This window comes from Oryctolagus cuniculus, chromosome 5, assembly GCF_964237555.1.
Source record: "Oryctolagus cuniculus chromosome 5, mOryCun1.1, whole genome shotgun sequence".
NCBI lineage: Eukaryota > Metazoa > Chordata > Mammalia > Lagomorpha > Leporidae > Oryctolagus > Oryctolagus cuniculus.
In genome coordinates, this window is record NC_091436.1 from 54890117 (window position 1) to 54914054 (window position 23938).

The 23938-nt window shown below is 41.4% G+C and overlaps 2 protein-coding genes across 2 annotated transcripts in view; one reads left to right on the plus strand and one right to left on the minus strand.

Annotated features, from left to right (window-relative positions):
• The first annotated feature begins 9795 nt into the window (after positions 1–9795).
• TSPYL4 (TSPY like 4) lies at positions 9796–15064 on the plus strand. The gene has a single exon (XM_008263393.4). The coding sequence runs from the start codon at positions 11152–11154 to the stop codon at positions 12391–12393; it is 1242 nt and encodes a 413-aa protein (XP_008261615.2). The 5' UTR covers positions 9796–11151; the 3' UTR covers positions 12394–15064.
• Positions 15065–18900: 3836 nt separating this feature from the next.
• The window catches only part of NT5DC1 (5'-nucleotidase domain containing 1), a 143583-nt gene continuing 138545 nt past the window's right edge, over positions 18901–23938 (minus strand). The window contains exon 12 of the mRNA XM_008263394.4: positions 18901–20575. Within this exon, the coding sequence (XP_008261616.3) occupies positions 20496–20575 (80 nt within the window). The 3' untranslated portion in view covers positions 18901–20495. The remainder of the gene's footprint in view (positions 20576–23938) is intronic.

Consider the following 23938-nt stretch of genomic DNA (forward strand, 5'->3'; position numbering starts at 1 on the left):
TGCTCCAGGTGGTTCTTATACAGGCTTATTTTGGGAAACCACTGTATAAAACTGCTGCTGCTGCTTTGTCTCACTTGATTCTTTTCCCCAAACTTTATTAAAAAAAAGACATTTATCTACATTATTGATCACAAATGAATTACCTACCCCACAGAGTCATAATTTGAACTTTGGATATCTAACTCTACATCAAATACCTGTCTTTGTCTTCATAATTTTCTCAATTTATTGGATCTGTCACATTTTGTATAGTTTTGGTATCACTATCCCAATTTGATAGGAAAGTAAGAGGCTCAGCAAATAGAAGTGTATTATCCAAAGTATAATCTAGGCTGCATTCAATTAGGGTTTCTCATTTCAAACTAGAATACTCTGTACCATATTGTAGCAGACAGCAACTAGTTTTGCCATAAAAAAAATCTAAAATCCCTGTTAGTATGAATAACTTGGTCTTAGTTAAAAGTTATTGCTGGGGGAGGCTTTTGTCGTATTGCTTATGTTGCTGCTTGAGACAGCGGCATCCCATATTAGTGTGCCTTGATTGAGTCCCAGGTCTTCCTTTTCTGTTCCAGTTTCCTGCTAATGTGCATCCCAGGAGCCAGCAGATGATGGCTCTAGTCCTTGAGTCCCTGCCACCCACATGGGAAACCTGTATGGAGTTCCAGGCTCCTGGCCTTGAATGGGGAGTAAATCAGCAGGTGGAAGCCTACTCTCCCTCTTTATCTGTCTAGTTGTGGCACAGAGGGTTAAGCTGCCACTTGAGGAAGCTCATATCAGGGTGCCAGTTCCTGCTAATATGTATCTTGGGAAGCAGCAGAAGATGGTTCAAGGAGTTGGGTCTCTGCCAACCACTTAGGAGAACCAGATAGAGTTCCTGGACTCTGGCTTCAGCCTGGTTTAGCCTTGGCTGTTGTTGGCATTTTGGGAGTGAACCAGCAGGTAGAGGATCTCTGTTGCTCTGCCTTTCAAGTAAATGTTTATTTATTTATTTATTTTATTTTGACAGGCAGAGTTAGACAGTGAGAGAGAGAGACAGAGAGAAAGGTCTTCCTTTCCGTTGGTTTATCCCTGAAATGGCCGCTACGGCTGGTATGTTGCGCTGATCCGAAGCCAGGAGCCAGGTGCTTCCTCCTGGTCTCCCATGCATGAATTGAATTACTTGGTTGTACTTTCCCTCAGAATAGAATGGACTAAGACAGTTCAGATGTTTTAATATTCTTCTGAAATGTAGCTGCTGATATGAAAAGAACTATTAATATCACTAAGAAATGTAGATGCTGTGGTTTAGTCAATAGAGTGATTACTTTTAACAACTTCATTACTTTTTTTTTTTTTTTTGACACTTACACACCTAGTACCTAATTCTCATTCTGTTCAACAAACTCAACTTCATGCTGGACAGTGTAATTAAGAGTTGTGTTTGGGGCCAGCACTGTGATGGAGCAGGTAAGGTCACTGCCTCCAGTGCCAATATCCCCATATGGGTGCTGGTTCGAGTCCCGGTTGCTCCACTTCCAATCCAGCTCTCTGCTGTGGCCTGGGAAAGCAGTAAAAGTCCTTGGGCCCCCACATGCACATGGGAAGACGGGAGGAAGCTCCAGGCTCCTGGTTTCAGATAGGCAAAGCTCAGGCCATTGTGGCCAATTTGGGAGTGAATCAGCAGATGGAAGACTTCTCTCTCTCTCTGCCTCTCCTTCTCTCTCTGTGTAACACTTTAAAATAAATAAATTTTTTTAAAGTTGTGTTTAGATATTTCTAAAAACAGGTTCATAGTACTTTAGGTGCTGTCGTCATCCATTTTCTGTAATGGTTAAACTTTTCTGAGTGTATTTTTGGGTGTTTTGGTGACTCCTTTTGTCAGCAGAGGGAAGTGTACTAATTTCAAAATAAACATTGGACCCTTTATATATTAGGCAAGAGTAAGCCTGTTTATTTTGGCTCTATGACTCTAATACCAGGTATAAGGAGTCATTGTCTTGCATTTTTTAAAAGAGATTTATTTGAAATGCAGAGTTGCAAAAGCAGAGGCAGAGAGAGAGAGAGGTCTTCCATCTGCTGGTTCACTCCCCAAATGGCTGAAATAGCCAGAGCTGGGCCCATCCATAGCCAGGAGTCTGGAGCTTCCAAGTCTCCCACGTAGGTGCAGAGTCCCAAGGACTTGGGCCATCTTCTACTGCTTTTCCAGGCCATAGCACAGAGCTGGATCAGAATTGAAGCAGCTAGAACACGAACTGGTGCCCATATGGGATGTCGGCCCTGCAGACAATGGCTTTACCTGCTACACCATAGCGTTGGCCATGTCTTGTATTTTAGTACCCTGTTTTGTTTTTTTTTTTTAAATCATTTTATTTTCCTAGGAGATTTTTACTTTCTGTGAGTGTTTTTTTTAAACTAAAGTAAGCTCTTTAGAAAAAAGATTTTTAAAAATCTATTTCTCATATTTCTTAGCATGGTAGATGTTTAATTGGAATGCAATTGCAGATGGTAGTTGTGTTCCAGCCTTAATCTAATGTTAGTGAACTGAATGTGTTAGTCCACTATAAGCAAAGACTTCTGGGTCAGACAAAATTGGTTTGAAATCTAGACTCTCTGTCCCTTACTTAAAAATTTAACTTTGAATAAGCAAGTCTGCTTAAAATTAGCTATTAGAAGCATAGATTTCTCAAAGCTAATTTTTTTCTTAAGGATTTTATAAAGCTCTTTAAAATAATATTTCATGGAAGAATGTGGTAATGCATGCTTGTTTCCTATAATAAACATTTTCCTGCACCAACCAGAAATAGCATGTGTTTAGAACCATTTAGAATTAACTGTAGCATGCAGCGCAAGTATTATTACTATAATCCAATGTTTTGTGCCTTCCTCAGATTATTCAAATTTTATCCTACTTTTAATTCAACTCTTAAGATCTTCCAAAGTGTCACTATTGCTTCATCCTACATGGATGTCTTTTATTTCTGAACTTCTATATACCTAGTTTCATAAAATAATTTTATATAGATGTTATACTGCCTCCAGTATAGTCTATTTAATGTAGGTAAATCTTAGTGAAAAATAATAAAAATGACCAAATCAGGGACCAGTGTCATGGCACAGTGGGTTAAACTGCTGCTTGCAAAGTGCTGGTTGTAATCCTAGCTGCTCCACTTCTGGTCCAGCTCCCTGCTAATGTGTTTGAGAAGGCAGCAGATGATGGCCACCCACATGGGAGACCTGGATGTAGTTCCTAGTTCCTGACTTCGGTCTGGCCCAGCCCTAGCCATTGTGGCCATTTGAGGAGTGAACCAGTGTATAGAAGATCAGTCTCTCTCTTCTTGCTCTCTTCTTGTCTCTCTCTGTCACTGCCTTTCAAATAAATAAACAAATAAATCTTAAAAATGATCAAATCAACTTCTGTTGATCACAGCTCATTATCCCAAACGCTTCACAGACATTTCATCTTCATAGTACAGTAAATACGTTTTATTATGTTCATTTTATATATGAGGAAATTGTGGCTCAGAGAGGTGAAATGGTTTACCCAAATCAAACAGCTAGTCAGTAGTAGAATTGGGACTTGTAGCCAGATCTATCTGATTCTGAAGTTTTTTTTTTTTTTTTTTTTTTTTTAAGATTTCTTTGTTTATTTAAAAGGCAGAGTGACAGAGAGGAAGAAGAGTTTCCATCTGCTGATTCACTCCCCAAATGGCCACAACAGCCAGAGCTCAGGCTCAGTCAGGCCAGGCCAAAGCCAGAAACCAGGAACTCCGTCTGGTCTCCAGGGGCTCAAACACTCACCGTTCAGCCTTCCTAGCTGCATTAGCGGGAATGCTGGATTGGAAGAAGAGCAATTGGGACTTGAAATGACACATGAATATGGGATGCTGGCAGTGCAAGCAGCAGTTTACCCCTAACTGTGTCACAATGCCATCCTGAAAGTGTGTCTTTAGCAGCCTACAAAGCTGTGAGGTCATTCAGAATCAAAGACCTTGTCTCTGGTTTCTCTTGAGATTAGGGAAAGCAGGGTCATATAAGTTCTTTTTTGTTCAACTATTATCATAATTAAGTCTATCTAAGAACATTTTAATTTGGTAAGTGAAAGCCTCAATATAATGAATATGGTTTAATTTTAATGACACATGGTATCAAATTTGTGAGTTTTTTTTAAATGATTGTGTGGTCTATAATTGCAATAAATATTTTCTTTAGATTAGCTTAAATTTTAACATCAAAGGCAAACTAGAATTCCATTTTCATCTTAAAGGCCGCTCTGCCCTCTAGTGATCATTAATGAAAATATTATGTCTGCAAGCATGTATAAAACACATTTCAATTGTGGGTATACTTCCTCCTAAGGGGAGTTGGGATATTAACAAGAGTAGTTTTGATTCCTACAATCAATAGGAGTGCTACTGGCATTCATTTTGGACACTAGGGATACTTAGCATCCTGCAAAGAGAAGGGCAGTACCCTGTATAAAATAATTATCCAGTGCTAAATACTGATGTAGATGAAAAACCTATGAGTTATTATTTAATCATAGAACACAGTGTTATTTCACATATGAAAACAAAAAATATATTTTCACTGTTTTAATATACAAGAATGCTTTAAAAAGTTTGTGGAGGTGCCGGCATTGTGGAGGGGCCAGCTTTGTGGCATAGCAGGTAAAGAAGCCACTGCCTGCAACATCAGCATCCCATATGGGCTCCAATTCAAGTCCCAGCTGTTCCACTTCCAGTCCAGCTCCCTGCTAATGTGCCTGGGAAGGGCAGCAGAGGATGGCCCAAGTGCTTGGGCCCCTGCCGCCCACGTGGGAGACCTGGAGGAAGCTCCTGGCTCCTGGCTTTGGCCTGGCCTACTCCCTGCCATTGTGGCCTTTTGGAGAGTAAATCAGCCCATAGAAGATCTCTTTCTCTGTCTTCCCCCCACACCCTGCCCCGCCTCTGTAAGTTTGCCTTTTAAATAAATAAAAATAAATATTTAAAAATTTTTTAAAAGTTTATGGAAAATAAAAGTATAAATTAGTACAAAAGTTTGAATCCATGCATATATGTCCTCAAAAAGTTTGTGGAAAAACATAAAAAGCTATGTATAGATTTTTAAACCTTTGAAATATCCTTGTGTGCTGCATCATACGGTATTTTCTTATGTACTTTATAACTACTAATGATAATCCATATCTTTATTTAACACTAAAAATGAAAAAATGTCAAACTTTGATACAAAACCTTCTAATTCTGTTGGATACTTATTGAAAGACTTCTGGACTTTAAAATATTTGTATCATTTATCACTTATGGGTAAGAGGGAAATTGAATGAAATAAATGTCTCAGTCTGATTGTTTGCTCTTTTAGGGTAATTTGACTCAAAATTCTTGGTGTCCTTCTCTTACACAGTATTGTCCTGTGGGCCTTGAGCAATTTTGATGATGACAACATTTCTTAATGGAATGTCCTACCTCTTATAAGAATGCTCCTTTGGGACTTTTTTTGTTTAAGGCACTTAGTACCTATTGTGCAAGTTTTGATGCTGGTACTTTCCTGATATTACGAGAAAATATCAAGGTTTCCAGAGAACAAATCAAACAAACAAAGTCATTGCTTAAAAAAAAAAAAAAAAAAAACAAACTAGTAAGCCAGAGGATTTTTTAAAAAAGATTTATTTATTTATTTGAAAGGCAGAGTTACAGAGAGGCAGAGGCAGAGAAAGGGAGAGAGAGAGGGAAGGAGGGAGGGATGTCTTCCATCCGCTGGTTCACTCCCCAGTTGGCCTCAACGGTCGGAGCTGGGTGATCTGAAGCCAGGAGACAGGAGCTTCTTCTGGTTCTCCTGTGTGGATGCAGGGGCCCAAGGACTTGGGCCATCTTCTACTGCTTTCCCAGGCCATAGCAGAGAGCTGGATTGGAAGTGGAGCAGCTGGGTCTTGAACCAGCACCCATAAAGGAGCTCGAACTGCAGGTGGTGACCTTACCCAATATACCATGGTGCCAGCCTCAGCCAGAGGATCTTGATTCTTGTTTCTGTCTTTAGGAACTAGGCACTTCAACAGTTTGTGAATGAAGGCACAAGGGAATGAATATTTTGGTTCTCCACCAAATTACCATGTTGAAACTTAATCCCCAGTTTGAGTGTATTTGGAAGTGAGGCCTTTGGTGGGTGATCAGTACTAATGAAAAAGAGGACTGACAGAGATGCCTCTCCTCTTGTTCCATCTTGGGATGCAGCAAAAAGACTGCATCTATGAACCAGGAAGCAGTTCATCACCAGACACCAAATCCTGGACTTTTCAGCATCCACAACTGTGAGAAATAAATTTCTGTTGTTTAGAAACCACCCAGGGAGCCTGGCACTGTGGCGTAGTGGGTAAAGTCACTGCCTGCAGTGCTGGTATCCCCTATGGATGCCGGTTCGAGTCCCGGCTGCTCCACTTCTGATCCAGCTTTCTGCTATGGCCTTTGAAAGCAGTAGAGTATGGCCCAAGTCCTTGGGCACCTGCACCCTATGTGGGAGACCTGGAGGGAGTTCCTGGCTCCTGGCTTCAGACTGGCACAGCTCCAGCCATTGCAGCCATTTAGGGAAAGAACCAGCAGATGGAAAACTTCCCTCTCTCTGCCTTTACCTCTGCCTCTCTGTAACTCTTCCTTTCAAATAAACAAATCTGAAAAAAGAAAAACCACCTAGCCTATAGTGCCTTTTTTTTTTTTTTTTTTTTTTTTTTTTTGGACAGGCAGAGTGGACAGTGAGAGAGACAGAGAGAAAGGTCTTCCTTTTGCCGTTGGTTCACCTTCCAATGGCCGATGCGGGCAGCGTGCTGCGGCCGGCACACCACGCTGATCCAAAGGCAGGAGCCAGGTACTTCTCCTGGTCTCCCATGCGGGTGCAGGGCCCAAGGACTTGGGCCATCCTCCACTGTACTCCCTGGCCACAGCAGAGAGCTGGCCTGGAAGGGGGGCAACCGGGACAGAATTCGGCGCTCCAACCGGGACTAGAACCCGGTGTGCCGGCGCTGCTAGGCAGAGGATTAGCCTATTGAGCCACGGCACCAGCCCTATAGTGCTTTGTTATGGCAGCCTGAAACAACTAAGATGGAGACAGGAATATAAAGGAGATTTAGCTTTACATTGGTGATGTAAAAGTGGAGCAGCTGGGACTTGAACTGGTGTCCATATGGGATGCTGGCATGCAGGTGGAGGATTAACCTACTGTACCACAGCGCGGGCCCCATGAATTTTTCTTAAAACTTCCTGATAGATGCTAAAGAAGATCTGCTATACATCATCATTTTCTATGGAGACTGACTTTCATGAAGCAACCAAGAAAGTTAAAAAGTAAAGGATACATAAGTTCTAAAGTAAATGGAAAAGGTCACAAGTACTACAGAAATTCAGAGGACTATCAAAATGGTAAGGTGACTAAGGAAGGTTAAGTACAGGAGATGAAAGCAATTTGTCAGTTGTCATATTTATATGTATGACCATCACCAATTTAACTTCTTAGTGCTCCCTGAGTCCTTGTTTATAAAATTTAATGCCTTTAAAATGCCTACTACAAGCTACATGATCTGAGTTTTAAAAAAATAGGCAGGGGGCCGGCACTGTGGCACAGTGGGTTAAAGCGCTGGCCTGAAGCGCCGGCATCCCATATGGGCGCCAGTTCTAGTCCTGGCTGCTCCTCTTCCGATTCAGCTCTCTGCTATGGCCTGGGAAAGCAGTAGAAGATGGCCCAAGTCTTTGGGCCCCTGTGCCTGCCTAGGAGACCTGGAAGAAGAGCCTGGCTCCTGGTTTCGGATCGGCACAGCTCCGGCCATTGCGGCAATCTGGGGAGTGAACCAGTGCGTGGAAGACCTCTCTCTCTGTCTCTCCCTCTCTGTAACTCTTTCAAATAAATAAAATAAATCTTAAAAAAAAAAAAAAAAGAATAGGCAGGTTGCTAGGAGTATAAAATGATTCAGGTAACAGGAATAATCAAAGCTATAGACAAGGATGTTTTGAGTGGTAAAGGTATAAACCTTTAAAAATTTTGGTATACATAAAAAAATTTCATGTGTAATTTTATAATTTTCTAAAAAAAGTCTGTAAAAGTAACCTCTTCCCCTCTGCAAAGTAACCTTTTTTTTTAAAAAAAAATATTTATTTATTTGAAAGATGAGTTACAGAGAGGTAGAGGCAAAGAGAGAGAAAGAGGTCTTCCATCCATTGGTTCACTCCCCAGATGGCTGCAACAGCTGAAGCTGCACCAATCTGAAGCCAGGAGCCAGGAACTTTCTCTGGGTCTCCCATGTGGGTGCAGGAGCCCAAGGAGTTGGGCCATCTTCCACTGCTTTCCCAGGCCATTGCAGAGAGCTAGATCAGAAGTGAAGCAGCCACGACTCAAATGGGTGCCCATATAGGATGCTGGCACTGCAGGTGGCAGCTTTATCTGCACAGTACCAGCCCCACAAAGTAACTGAATCAGCATTTCTGTCTTCTCTGTATTTTATCTCAGGTTAAAACCAAGAACACTGACTTTTTTCTTAAATTTTATTTGTTATACAAGTTTCATGTATTTCATATATATATAGATTTAGGAACATAGTGATACTTCCCTCCATACAAGAGTGATTCTTTAAACAGTACAAAAATTCTTTAGAAAAGGGAACAAAGCAGAGCAAAGAATAAATCAATTATAGAACAGTTTACTTGTTTACAAAAAAACACAAATCAATAGACTGATTTCACCCCACAAGGTTGAAAATAGGATTCATTAAAAGAAAGGTGAGGGCCGGTGCTGTGGCTCACTAGGCTAATCCTCAGCCTTGCGGCGCCGGCACACCGGGTTCTAGTCCCGGTCGGGGCGCCGGATTCTGTCCTGGTTGCCCCTCTTCCAGGCCAGCTCTCTGCTGTGGCCAGGGAGTGCAGTGGAGGATGGCCCAAGTCCTTGGGCCCTGCACCCGCATGGGAAACCAGGAGAAGTACCTGGCTCCTGCCATTGGATCAGCACGGTGCGCCAGCTGCAGTGTGCTGGCGCGGCGGCCATTGGAGGGTGAACCAACGGCAAAGGAAGACCTTTCTCTCTGTCTCTCTCTCACTGTCCACTCTGCCTGTCAATAAATAAATAAATAAATAAATAAATAAAAGAAAAGTGAAAAAGAGGACAGAAAAATAATTGCTATCTGTTAAGTGAATGTTGTTTGCACGTTTTATCTGGGATAACTGATTTACTGGCAGGCAATAAACAGGTCAGTCTGAAATAGGTCCTTGAGTAGGCTGACCAGGGGGTACAAAATAAAGCTGTAAGCAGTGTTCTTCCAAGAGCATTCCCTTACTCAGTATACATGCTGCTTTAAAAAAAAAATTTCCTTTAAATCCATACTTCTGAGCTCTTACTTGAAAGTGAACATAATCTGGTGTGCTTTAGAGTTTATTCTAACACAAATTTACGATGTTAGATATGCAAAATTTGTTTCCCATTTTTCTAAGGGTAAACACCAGTAATTCTCACATTCAACAAACTAAGAGTAATGATATCATTATCAAATGAATTCCATGAGCTGATGAATAATTAGTCTTTCAGACTTTTTAAGTAAATATTTTAAGAGACAATAGTTTAGATACCAGCAAGTGGCTGAATGTTGCTGCTGTCCTGTCGTGAATTAGGCCAGGAGTAAATTTTAGCAAATATTTGCTGGTCTCATGTCCAGAGGGATTATGAAGCAGAAACTAGATTAAGATTATAACCAAAAGAAAAGCAATATGTAATGCACATCATTTTAAAAATTAAAATCCCTTGTGGTTATATTTCTTTCAAGAAATGCTTAAAGGCTAAAAGTTTTTTTTTTTTTTTTTTTTTTGACAGGCATAGTTAGACAGTGAGAGAGAGAGACAGAGAGAAAGGTCTTCCTTTCTGTTGGTTCACCCTCCAAATGGCCACTACAGTCAGTACGCTGCGCTGATCCGAAGCCCGGAGCCAGGTGCTTCCTCCTGGTCTCCCATGCAGGTGCAGGGCCCAAGCACTTGGGCCATCCTCCACTGCCTTCCCGGGCCACAAAAGAGAACTGGACTGGAAGAGGAGCAACTGGGACAGAATCCGGCGTAAAGGCTAACGTTTTGCACACATGTCGTTGCCTCCATACTCATCCATTAAAAAGTGAAGAGGATGGGGCTGGTTTTTGGCTTATCAAGTTAAGCAGCTACCTGCAGTACTGGCATCCCACAGGGACACCGGTTCAAGTCCAGTTGCTCCACTTCCCAGGAGCCTGGGAGAGCAGCAGAGGATGAACCAAGTGCTTCGGCCCATACACTCAGGTCAGAGACCTGGAAGAAGCTCCTGGCTCCTGGTTTCCAGATGACCCAGCCTGGCCATTGTAGCCATTTGGAGAATGAACCAATGGATGGAAGATTCCCCCAGCCCCCGGTCCCGTCTCTCTCTGTAACTCTGCCTTTCAAATGAATAAAAATAAATCTTTTATTTAAAAAAAAATAAAGAGGAAATAATAGTCAATTGCTATGTGAGCACTAGCCAAAATATATAAGCTTTAAAATCTGTAAAGAAATTCACATAATCCATTATTGCCCTGTTAGGTTGATAAAAGTTTCCCTTTCACCTGCTCCTAGTGTTAAAGTTATAACATTTAATACAGCAACATTTCACTTTAGAAATCAAACTCTGCTCATCTCAATGCACTGGTAACAGCCATCATTCTGTACCTTGAAGAAGGCAGGCCTGTTAGTTGGTGAATCCGCTTTCCTAGTCATGAGCAGCACTACGAACTGATTTGAATAGACAATAGCTAACCTTATTTTTTTATTTTATTAAATATTTTGAGACAATAGCTTTGGTGCCTTAGAAATTCATTCAGAGGCGTAAAAAAACCCACCTTAACACAGTTCTCAGCTGCTTGTGGGCTACATGCATTTATGTAAGCCAAACTTATTTTCTAGACGAATGAATTCCGAACATTTTGTAACAAAAAGGACAAAGGGATACGCTTGATGGACAAGCATAATCACAGGCGCAGCGAGTTGGAGCTCTCGCGCGAAGGTAACACGCCCCCGCCCTGACGTTCCCGGTTGCCATGGCAGCACGCGCCGAGAAGACGAAAAGGGGTGGGGCTAGGTGCAGACTCCGACGAGCGCTGCGGCTGCAGAGGACCAGGAGCGCGCATCCGCCGCAGGTCTGCCTTCTCCCAAGATGAGCAACCTCCAGGGGGACAATAAGCTCCCTCTTTCTGAAGCCCCGGCCCTCGCTGCTCCCGACCATACTCCAGGAGGTGCGGACCTAAACCAGTGCGAGGGATTCTGTGCGGGAACAGAAGAGACACAGGCAATGGCGGACACAGGTGGGGTCGGTGTGGAAAGCGCTGCGGAGGGAGGTGCACCCCGGGATCCCGTGGACTGCGGTCCCGCGCTCTGCCTGCGCGTTGCTGCGAATAGCGGCGGTGCGGTGAGCAAAGCAGGACAGGAAGATGCTGTGACTCCCACGAAGGGCTTGGAAGCCGGCTCTGCCTCCGTGGCAGCAGACAACAGCCAGAAAAATGGCTGTCAGCGTGAAGAGCCGCGCAGCTCTGCTGGGCAGAAGGCTCTAGAAGCCGGTGGCGCAGGGGGGTTGGGGTCTCAGATGCTGCCCGGGGCGAAGGCCAAGGAAATGACTAAAAAGTGCGCCATCGCTGTGGCAGAGGGAAAGGAGGGAGAAGCTGAGGTGGGGATGGAGGAAAAGAAGGCGGCACCGAAGGAAAAGAAGGTGGTAGGAGGGGCGAAAGAGGAGGCTCGTCCCAGGGCGCCAAAGATCAATAATTGCATGGACTCGCTGGAGGCCATCGATCAGGAGCTGTCTAACGTAAATGCCCAGGCAGACAGGGCCTTTCTTCAGTTGGAGCGTAAGTTTGGCCGGATGCGAAGGCTTCATATGCAGCGCAGGAGCTTCATTATCCAAAATATCCCAGGTTTCTGGGTCACTGCCTTTCGGAACCACCCCCAGCTGTCACCTATGATCAGCGGCCAAGATGAAGACATGATGAGGTACATGATTAATTTGGAAGTGGAGGAGCTTAAACATCCCAGAGCAGGCTGCAAATTCAAGTTCATCTTTCAGAGCAACCCCTACTTCCGAAACGAGGGGGTTGTCAAGGAATATGAGCGCAGATCCTCTGGCCGGGTGGTGTCTCTCTCCACTCCAATCCGCTGGCACCGAGGCCAAGACCCCCAGGCTCAAATTCACAGGAACCGGGAAGGGAACACTATCCCCAGTTTCTTTAACTGGTTCTCGGATCACAGCCTCCTAGAGTTCGACAGGATTGCTGAGATTATCAAAGGGGAACTGTGGTCCAATCCCCTACAGTACTACCTGATGGGTGACGGGTCCCGCCGAGGAATTCGCGGCCCACCAAGGCAGCCAGTGGAAAGCCCCCGGTCCTTCAGGTTCCAGTCTGGCTAATCTCTACTCTCCTGAGAAGCTCCTGCACAAGTTTCCTTGCCACTCCCTCTTGGACCTACGCTTCACCAATAGCATGCAGTCTTCTGTCTGCTTTCTCTTCATACTGGATCACTTTGTCCTTTGGATCTTCTGAATCTTCAGCAGATTGTTGCTTATCTGCCTGTGTTCTCCCTCTAGGCCTTCACGCTGTTCTGCATCCTGTTACTGTTCCAAGTGCATGGCCTTCTAATGCTTCTATGCCAAGCTCCTGATGCTGTAGATACAGACTTTCTTTGCATGGCTTGGGCCCTGTCTGGGACCATGGTCATCTTCTGGTTTTTTAAGTGGTTTTCTCCCACAAGGAAGCTTGACACATCTTTACAAATAACTAGCTGGACTTCATACTTAATGCTGCTGTGCTCCTGATACTCATGTACTTTAGGCATGTCCTGATTTTCACCACTGCAGGATGAAACTTGATATCCCAATGCAGCCATCAGCCCAAACTGGACATTCCAGGCTACCACTGACTGAATTCCAGCTGCCTTCCAGGCCCTATGCCATCTACGCTGCTAGTTACTTGGTAGAACAAGCAGGTGGCTGGTGGGTGACTGCTAGGAATGAATGAAGTAACAGATGAGAGGTGTTCTGTGTTATCACATGGTGCCCTTTCTTTCCCTTTGGTTACTCTGCTTTGTGACCAGCTACTGGTGAGTATGAAGGCCTGTGCTGTAGCTCACCCCTACTTGCTCTCACCTGGTTGAGTTTAGCACAGGTCACCATTGTCTGCCTCCTCAAGAACCATCTGTAGACTTGGTTCCCAGGCAGCATGCAGGAAACCCACACCTGTACCCTAATTGGCTGTTAGGCAGTTTGGCCTGGCTTAAGTGACAGTGCCCAAACCAATGCCGAGACAAATGTCTTCCAACAGTTAGCTTTACCAAGCCCTAACCAACAAACCATCCTCAATCTGGGCAACTTTGTTAGGCACCACCCCTCATCACCCTCCCACACTCATTCTGAACATAACAAAGTTGCCAGAGTGGGGGAACTGAATAGGTGGTTGTTTCTGGAATGTGGAGTTTCTCAAACCTAACACTCCTCCTTCCCTTTCTCTTTCTGAAGCGATTACAGCTCAGAAACAGAAAATAAAACTGGCAGAGCAGTCTTTTTGTTTAATTTGCTCTCTTGGTTTTGTCCAAATACTGTAAAACAGACTTCAGATCTCTTATTGCCCTCATCCGCCCACTCTAATTGCATTAGGAAGATCTACAAGTTTCAAAGGGAGATCTCTAATTATTTAAGGGCATTGTTCTTTTAGGCTAGCCTTGTCATCCCTCCCACCCCTCAATTCAACCAAAACTTGTGTGTTTCTTGAACTTTAGTTTGAGAAGCTAGGAGGTGGGGTTCAGGACAGGTCTCAAACAAGATATGAGCTAAAGCAACCAAAACTTAGCTTTACTGGCAATTCTTTCTTGGGCCTTGGACTTCGTAGAAATGATCACGCAGTTGGATTTTGTGGGTCACCCTGTCCTTTATCCTATTTTATTAGTGCTCTGTTTTCCCATGGGCCTCCAGCCTACTGCCTGGCCACCTTGTCCCTCAGGTTTCAGTTCTGCATTTCCTCCCCTTCTTCTGTTCTAACAAACGAGGGAGCAGACTGCAGTCGGCCTCGTGGGGCTAAGGGGATATGTGGAGTCCATCAGAATTTCCAGGGTAAGTTCCAATAGGTGGGGCAGTGGCAGTGTTAGGGCTGTCTTAGGTGTGAGGGTATCTGGTGGTGCTGATGACCACACACCTTTGCCCTTTTCCCTTCCATTTTGAAGGCTTTGCCCTGAGTCTTTGAGGATTTATGAGGTCTGGACACAAGCAGCAGAAAGGACGCATTAGGTTGGGGAAACTAAGTAAAACCCAGAAGTAGAAATGATCCCATTGTGGAGTGGGCTTGGAAAGACCAACAGAAAAGCAAACCCTGCAGGATCTGAGGTGGAAGGGGAGACTCCTGAGGCACTTTCCAGGGTACAGGCGAGGAATCAAAGGGGCTGGAGTTTAAATGGGATGTTCATAGATTTTTCTCAAGTTTTTCCTTACTCAGATTTGCCATACTTGTAAACATAAATCCAAGTCTGATGTCTTCTGTTATTCTAGGAGTGACCTTTATTTATGTGGAAGAGTAATGGTGAATGCTCCTTATTTCACTTTAAGTAAAATCCTATTCCTCTCTCCATTTCAGCTTAATGGCAAATTTGATGTTTACAAGCCTACTTTTTGCTTGTAATTGAGAACATGTACAAAAATACGTTTGTGTCCTGTGAAGTCTGAAGACTTCCGTGAATATTCAGTAATTAGCTTGTTCTGGTCTCTGTTCATATATAGCTTTATTCTTAGAAATATAACCTGAATAATGTGATCTTTGAAGAGTCTTAAGATTTTACAAATTGTTGCCAAGTCTTGTGAAACTAGTCTTAAAATGAAAAATATAACTGTTGTCTTACTTGATATTTCTTGCCCTAGTAATAATGTACTTGACTTATATGTTCCTAACCAGTTTAAGTACTAGTAGTACAATTACTCTGTCAAACTAAACAAGGCACACTAGTACTTTTGTCTTCTATGTGCTTGAAGGAAAAATGAAGCATATCACTACTATATTTCTTGTTTTCACCAAAAAATAAAAATAAATGGAAAGTTCTGTGTTGTCTAGTTTAATTGTAAGGTTGTAAAATCATTGAAGTTATCAAATGGTTATAGTTTAATATAAAAGGTTGTAAGATCATTAAAGTTATCAATTGGTTATAGTACCTATTGTCCTGACAGTTTGACAAGGAAAAAAAAAAAGCAAACAGCTACCAAACCCAACAATTTTTTGCTTAAAAAATGGTAAATGGGAAAAACTCATCTACAAGTGCATACCCATGAACATAAATTTCTTATACAACTGTTGTAGGTTTTGGTGGCAACTGATTTTCTACCTTAAAGTAGTTTTCAGCAGAAAACTTCTTATGTACCATCCTTAGCATCTTTGCTATAATCTTAATTAACTTAAGATAGACTTTTGGAAGAATTAATTATTATGTATTCTGTGAGTGCAGTTATTCCTTTTCCTACAACTATGTGCTTTAAAAAGAATTGCCAGGTTTCCCACATGGGCAGCAGAGACTCAGCCATTTGAACCATGACCTTCTGGCTCCTAGGGTGTGCATTAGTGAAGTTGGAGCTGGGAGCAGAGCCAGCACCCATATGAAATCCAGGCACTCTGAAATGGGATAGAGGCACTGTCAATTGCTAGTCCACACACCTGCTAAATCTTTTTGGCTCTTAATTTTAAATATTTTATATGCAGACTTCCAAACCTGTTAAAAGGTTCTCTCATCCTCTAGTTACCAAAGAAATATTGTGTTGGGGCTGGCGCTGTGGTGCAGTGGGTTAACACCCTGGCCTGAAGCACTGGCATCCCATATGGGCGCCAGTTCAAGGCCCAGCTGCTCCGCTTCCAATCCGGCTCTCTGCTGTGGCCTGGGAAAGCAGTGGAGAATGGCCCGAGTCCTTGGGCCCCGGCACCCACGTGGGAGAACAGAGTTGGAGGGAGGGGAGCTCCTGGCTTCACATCAGCGTAGCTCCGGCTATTGTGGCCAGTTGGGGAGTGAACCATCAGATGGAAGACCTCTCTCTCTCTGCCTCTCCTCTCTCTGTGTAACTCTGACTTGCAAATAAAGAAATCTTTACAAAAAAAAAAAAAGAAATATATTGTTTTGGTTTGCTCAGGCCATATTACCCTGTGAGTAACAATGACACACTAATTTCCCTTTTTCCTACATAATAGTAGCTTTGGACTTCCTTTTCCACTTCTGGGTGTTTAGCTTTGTCTTAAGAACTTTGGAGAATTAGACATTTCTATCAAATTTGAAGAGTAAAGTATAAAGAATAAATAAAATTTATCAATAAAGCAATTAGGAAATTGCTTTTAATATATATTAGTAACTTAGTCCTTTATTACATTCCAACAAAGTTTATTAAATTTTGACTTTTACCAAGAATGCATCAAGGACTAAGTAATTAAGAAAGTAAAAAAAAAAAATTCTTTGAAAAAGATCTAACAGGTGAACAGCACAAGACTGTCAAACAGTCTGTGCTGCTGCACTTAGCATTCTAAGGTAGGACCCAGCTTCTCTACTGTCCAGGTAGCCCATTTCTCACTAAATGTACTCAAAGACCAGTTTTCGTTACTTTTGCATTTTGGTTACTTTAACACCAGCAAGGGGAATTTGGTAAGTACTCAAGGTGACCACTTGACCCTGAACACAAAGAGTAGGCCTGATTATTGCTGACCTTTACATTATGGCTTCCAAGACAGACTCTGTGTTTTAGGACTCCTGTGGTTCTTGGATCTTTATTTCACTCTTCTAGGTAAGTATTACATTACAGATAGTTATTTTAATATTACGTGTTTTAATAGCTGGCCAAATTATAAGTTACTTTAGCACAGAGCCATGTTTTTATTTCTAATCCCTCTTAGGTCCTAGCATGGTACGACTGTTCAAGTGTGGTTTTAGATTTAGATTTTGTCCCAATGTAGATCCAATATGGAAGACTGTATATGTCAGTCAACTGATGCCCTTGGGAACACAGTGGATGATGGTTCAAGTACTTGGGCTTCTGCCATCTATGTGGGAAATGTGACCAGAACTCTGTGTTCCTGGTTTCAGCCTGGCCAAGCCATGGCCATTGTGGCCAATGGGGAGTGAACTGGTGGATGGAATGTCTCTCTTTCAAATAAGTAAATCTTATAAAAAAAAAAAAAAAGCACAATTCAAAGTTGGGCTTACACAGACTGTCCGTTAGTAACAGTGCAACTGTGAGCAAGTATAGTGTTTAAACTCTGAATTTTAATTTCCTCATCTAAAATTTTAATAATTATACACACCTTGTAAGATTGCTGTAGGGAAGAAATGAGATAATGTATATGTAGTAGCTATGGTGAAGTCAGTCATTTCTGAGGATGGTTCTAAAAACCAAGAGTTTTTTTTTTTTTAAGATTTACTTATTTGAGAGGTAGAGTTACAGAGAGAAAGGTCTCCCATCTGCTGGTTCACTCCCCAAATGGCCGCAATGGCTCGAGCTACATGAATCCGAAGCTAGCAGCCAGAAGCTTCCCTGGGGTCTCCCATGTGGGTCCAGGGGCCCAAGCACTTGGGCCATCTTCCACTGCTCTCTTAGGCCATAGCAGACAGCTGGGTTGGAAGCAGAGCAGCCAGGACTCGAACCAGCGCCCATATGGGATGCTGGCACTGCAGACAGCTTTAACTGCTACGCTACAGTGCCATCCTCTATCCATGTGATTCTAATAGGCAAAGTTATTATATCAAGAGATATAATTTGATATTTTAGGTTGGGTTGTTATATAAAATAAGTACATAGATCTTCTTGGGTGTGTTTATATATAATTTATATAAATTGTTGGATGTAAATGATAGCAAATAATACATGATTTCAATTTACTGTTTAACAAAACTCAGAAGCTGATTTTAAATTACAATACATTGAACAGTGAAAGTTTCTGCTATCTCAATATTCCAAATAGCAAATCCTGACAAAACAATTGACCACTGTGCCATTCAGATCTTCCCTGTGCTGAGATGAATAGTGGCCAGCAAAGAAAATCTCAGCTCCCATTTATTTTTGAGTCTCTTAGATGATGAATATTTGCCTGTGTGCTAATTCTAAAATTAAGTCTTCTGCTCAGTTACATAATTTTTCTTCATATAACTTTATTAGAATTATTCTTTTAAATATTGTGCCACTTTCAGATGATTATTTTTACTCTTCATATACAATTAGAAACAAGGTCACATTTCAGAATAAGGAATGAAATAAAAATGTAAAAACCCAATTATAGTCTAAAAAAACAACATTCATTAGAAGAAGCAGGGAGAGGCTGGCGCTGTGGCATAGTGGGCTAACCCTTGCCTGTGGCATCTGCATCTCAGATGGGCACCAGTTTGTGTCCTGGCTGCTCCTCTTCCAATCCAGCTCTCTGCTATGGCTTGGGAAAGCAGTGGAAGATGGCCCAAGTCCATGGGCCCCTGCACCCATGTGGGAGACCCAGAAGAAGCTCCTGGCTCCTGGTTTCAGATCAGCCCATTGTGGCCATTTGGGGAGTGAACCAGCAGATGGAAGACTTTTCTCTCTGTCTCTCCTTCTCTCTTTCTGTAATTCTACTTCTCAAATAAATAATCTTAAAAAAAAAAAAGGAAGAAGCAGGGATATGCTAGAAAAGTGGAAGGAAACTTAAACTCTAACCAATTTTGACAAGATGGAAAAATCTGGTCAAATTAGGTGGTACCCTTTTCAGGTCTTCAGGTAGGTACTGACAAAAATAGAATTTCTGACTAGAGTAAAAAGTTTCCACTCCTCAATGGCCAGGAAAATGCAGTTAACTGCTTATTTGGGGATTCTCATGTTTCACATTTACAGCAGTTTATAAACATTTTAAGATACATTCTTTGCCATTTATGAAATAAACATACATAAGGAAAATATCTTTTATTTTGAAACAAAATCAAGAATCTATTTAAAGCATACATGAGAATAACATTGTTCACTTAGCTCAATGCTTGATGTATGTCAATATTACAATGACATTCAGTGTATCAATTCCAAATATATCACCTATAGATAGATACAAAACAAAGCCACTTTGAGGAAAAAACTTCAATTTTTTACCTCCCCTGAGAAACTCATCCCCACTGTATGTTTGGGACTTAAATGAACATTTACAGATTTTAACAAAATATCCTTTCACTGCATGTTTCAATATGCTAATTCCCTGGCACAATCCAAGTAAACTGGTAGTCAGTTTCCTGATACTGTACATGATGCACAGAGTGAAATGACAGCATAAAAAATAATCAGGAACTTACAAACATTATCTGGCTCCAAGCAGCTACTATTGACTATACAGAGCAGACAGAACACAACAATCCTAGATTATGATATACCTGTAAAATCCTTACAGCATTGTATTATCACCCTCAGGAGAAAAATTTAATTGGTAACTTTATACATTATAGTTCCCCCCAAATGATAGAAATTAACAATAAATAATAAGACTTTGTTGGGCGGGGTTGAGCTTCAGAAGGCCACAATGCAATGTATTACTTAGGATTGTTTTCACACCAACAACCAATTTTTGTTCTCATTGAGAATACATGCCTTCAAGTTCTTAAAAATGAATTAAGTAGCCTTGAACATTATGGGGGACACTAACCTAATGGATATCAATGGAGGCTGAGATAATGGCTTCAGTACCATGTCTGTTCCATACTGACTCTATCATCTCAAAAGAAATCATGTCTCTTTTATTTCCTAGTTTGGAAAACACAGGAATAGCATAAAATCTAATAGCTAGTCTCAAAAGTTCTTGGATAGAAGTTGAAGAAACCAGTATAGATCAGTTGTTCTCAACTCTGGCTGCTCTTTCCTGGGACATTCAAAAGTTACATTTCAATGTTCAGCTATTATCTATCAAGACCAATGAAACAACTCTCTGAAAGATATGCTGTAACCAGTGGTTCCCAAACTGTAGACTAAAACATAATCACCTGGAGGGCTTCTTAAAACACAGATTGCTGGGCCCTGATCCCAGAGTTTCTAATTCAGTAGGATTGGGATGGGGCCCACAAATGTTCATCATCAAGTTCTCAGGTCTCCTATGCTATTCCATGCTGTTTTGCTGTTGGTCATTGGATCACACTCCCAAAAAACCACTGGAATAGATTTGTATGTAAATGTGTGTATCTCCCCAGGGGAAGTCTGATTCCAAAACTATTGGGATAAAAAATATCACCAAAGTCCTCTTTAGTTATAAGCTGCTGAGGCTTTAACACAGTGCCAGTTGTTAAACATCAAAATGATTTCTGTAAAAAAGACCAATAAACAAATATCAATTTTTTGGTCAGTTCTCATAAAAGTTTGTTATAAAGCATTTACAATGTTTTTTGAAAATTAACATTTTTTTAGAGTGCACTTGCTGCCTATATGGGTCTTTATTTTTCAGTAACAATAACCTATTTGGCTATCAGTGTCTCATCATTTGATAAGACTATTGGGCCACTGCCAATGGTCTAATGAACCAATGGATAGTAGCCGGCTGTTTTAGAATTGCTTGAAGAAAATCTTGTAAATTTGTAGTCCAGGGGTAATTCTGTAGAAAAAACAAAACAATCTGATTATCCTGCAGGTCTCCAAATACCCTTCATAAATGTAAATAAATAAAACCTTGATATTCACTGCTAAGAAAACTTTTTAAAAATAATTTTGTAAGTTTAATACAATTTTTTTTTTTTTTTGACAGAGTGGACAGAGAGAGAGAGAGACAGAGAGAAAGGTCTTCCTTTTCCGTTGGTTCACCCAATGGCAGATGCGGCCGGCACGCTGCGCTGATCCGAAGCCAGGAGCCAGGTACTTATCCCGGTTTCCCATGTGGGTGCAGGGCCCAAGGACTTGGGCCATTCTCCACTGCACTCCTGGGCCACAGCAGAGAGCTGGCCTGGAAGAGGAGCAACCGGGACAGAATCCAGTGCCCTGACCAGGACTAGAACCCGGGGTGCCAGCGCCGCAGGCGGAAGATTAGCCGCGGCACCTGCAGTTTAATACAAATTTTAATACAAATACAAGCTGGATGGTTGGCAACTACAGTGCAGAGTGCAACTGTCCTTCACTATAAAGTTTACAATAATATGTAAGTCAAGTCACATGTAAAGACATCACAAACCATTTCCAGAATGCCAACTAGGGAGTTTGTTTGTTTATTTTTTAATTTTAAGGGCCAAGAGGCCAGGCACTCTCTTATCCTCTAGTTTATTCCTTAAATGCCCATAACAGCTGGAGCTAAGCAAAGTCAAAGCTAAAAGTCCAGAATTCAATCCAGGTCTCTCATATGGTTGGCAGTGACCTAACCATCTGCACCATCACCTCTTTCCCAAGGTGTGCATATCAGCTGGAATCTGGAGCAGCACCAAGATTGTTCTTTAATAAGGGATGTGGGCATCCCAAGTGTGTCTTAACAGCTAGGTCAAAGCCCACCTTGGGAGTTTAGTTTTAAATTCTACACATGAAAGTTAACACATAAAATAGGAATACTCATATCTGGATTTCTTTCTTTTTTTTTTTTAATTAAAAAACCTGTAGGCTGCACTCAGGGAATCATGTAACTGGTGAATGAGAATAAACTTCCATATAGTCCCATAGGATTACTAAGTATAATCTTCCCCTGTTCAGCAAAGTAAGAACTCTAATATGCACAACATGGCAACTTTTTCTATATGGTATGTACCTTCTACTCCCTGAAAATACACACAAGGCCTCAAGGGGACTTGAGAGAACCTACAATGCATACCTTATTGATGGTAGCACATTGTGATATCCTCATATAGGCCTCTCAAAAACTATCCTTTAGGTAATTTCCCCATATATCTCTAAGGAAATATTTACCAGAAATACATAAGGAAACATTACAATATATATCATGTTACAATATTCATTCCACATGCAAGTATGGGGCAGTGATCCTTTCTTCACGAATTTCACAAGGAAAACATCATTTGGCAGCCTTTAATGATACTTGCATGAGTCACATTTTATATTAGATGCCACTGAGAATCATCAAAGCCCATGCTGTTAATCTTTTTAAAAAATTAATGCTAAAGAATGGGAAGGAACAGTGGCTTTCTGATGCCAGAGAAAGTTATGATTGCTGTAAACAGCAGGATTCTGCATTAGTGAATGTCATATGTCCTCACTCCTCAGTCAGCTGGAGATTTTAAGCCCCACATTTAGAAATGTTCTGGAAAGTAAACTGTTTGTAAAAACTGAGTTTAAAATTATACATCTGAGGCACTGAATTTCTGCTATACCACCAACATGATACAGACCAAAAGTTGAGCTAAGGACCTCTTTCTCCCTTCTTTCCTATATATTTTTTAAAGTAAATATTAAGGCCTCTGTGTAGCTATTAGTATTCTACCAACCACCATTGGTAATGTATACAGCTCTTAAGTACAAACTTTTATAATAGCTATTAAATGACTAATGACTTCTGGTCATCATTTAAAAGAGATAACCAAGACTAAGCACAGGTATATATAAAGACATATTACATTAAGAGTCATAATATATAATATACATGAGTCATATAATACATATTATATATATATATATATATTTTTTTTTTGACAGGCAGAGTGGACAGTGAGAGAGAGACAGACAGAGAGAAAGGTCTTCCTTTGTCGTTGGTTCACCCTCCAATGGCCGCCACGGCCAGCGCGTTGCGGCCGGCGCATCACGCTGATCTGATGGCAGGAGCCAGGTGCTTCTCTTGGTTTCCCATGGGGTGCAGGGCCCAAGGACTTGGGCCATCCTCCACTGCACTCCCGGGCCACAGCAGACAGCTGACCTGGAAGAGGGGCAACCGGGACAGAATCCGGCGCTCCGACTGGGACTAGAACCCGGTGTGCCGGCGCCGCAAGGTGGAGGATTAGCTTATTGAGCCATGGCGCCAGCCTAGTCATATAATACATATTATATTAAGAGTCAAAAAGGAGTCAATAGGTTTGTTTTTTACCTCCCATCTCAACCAAATAATTTTATTTTCTCCAAGTAACAAAAAAGGTAAATCTGAGAATGGAATAGACAGACTGAGGCCAGATGACTTCTGTTAAAACAAGGATCCCCAGGAGGGGGATTCATGAGACCTGGGATTTGGCAAGAGGAAAATATTTGTAATTCTGTTTCAGGAGTCACTGTTGAGTGATAGTTTGAAGGAAAGAGAGACAAACCCAAATGCCTGCTAACCAAAAAAGTGTTCTATTTAACTTTGTGCAATATTAACCCTATTATCCAACTTTTGGAAACAATTAAATGAACCAAAGTGAATATTCTTACACAGTAAGTTCAATGTAAACTAATATAATACAGACAGAAACAAAACAACTCTTGGCACTTTAAAATTGACATAAAGATTATATAAAGATTCTATCTTCAAGTCTAATACATTCATTACACCTGTTTTCTTCTAGCCATTTTTCTTACTTAGAGGTAAATTACATAGTAGTATCCAACTGTGCTGAATCTGTTACTGGAATAATCAATCTCAAGTCTGTGTGAGATACAACTTCTTTATGAGAATGAGATCACAGCAATGATGCCAACTTAGAGATCAAAATTTTGCTTTTTTGAGGAAATATTGATTGTCAAAATCAACAAACGGATATGATGTAAAAACTCTTCACCCTTTTCCCACCAGAAATCAGGCATTAGTTTAGCAGTGTTTGGATACTGGCAAGTTGTACTTAATATTTTCTCCTGAGAAAAACCACATTGAAGGTAAAAGTCTTGCCAAATTTTCTTCCAGGGTCTCGTGAAAACAGCTTTTGGAACATAAAATAGGAGGTGCACTGAGTTTATGCTTGTTTAAGAAGAGATGGTTATTTTCTAATTGTTTGGAGAAATATTTAAATCCTAGAATGAGAGATTCACTTTTCTAACTACTTCACAATCACATAATCTT

Bases quoted from the DNA above. Each gene is read 5' to 3' on its own strand.
- TSPYL4 (XM_008263393.4), top strand. From the start codon at position 11,152: ATGAGCAACCTCCAGGGGGACAATAAGCTCCCTCTTTCTGAAGCCCCG.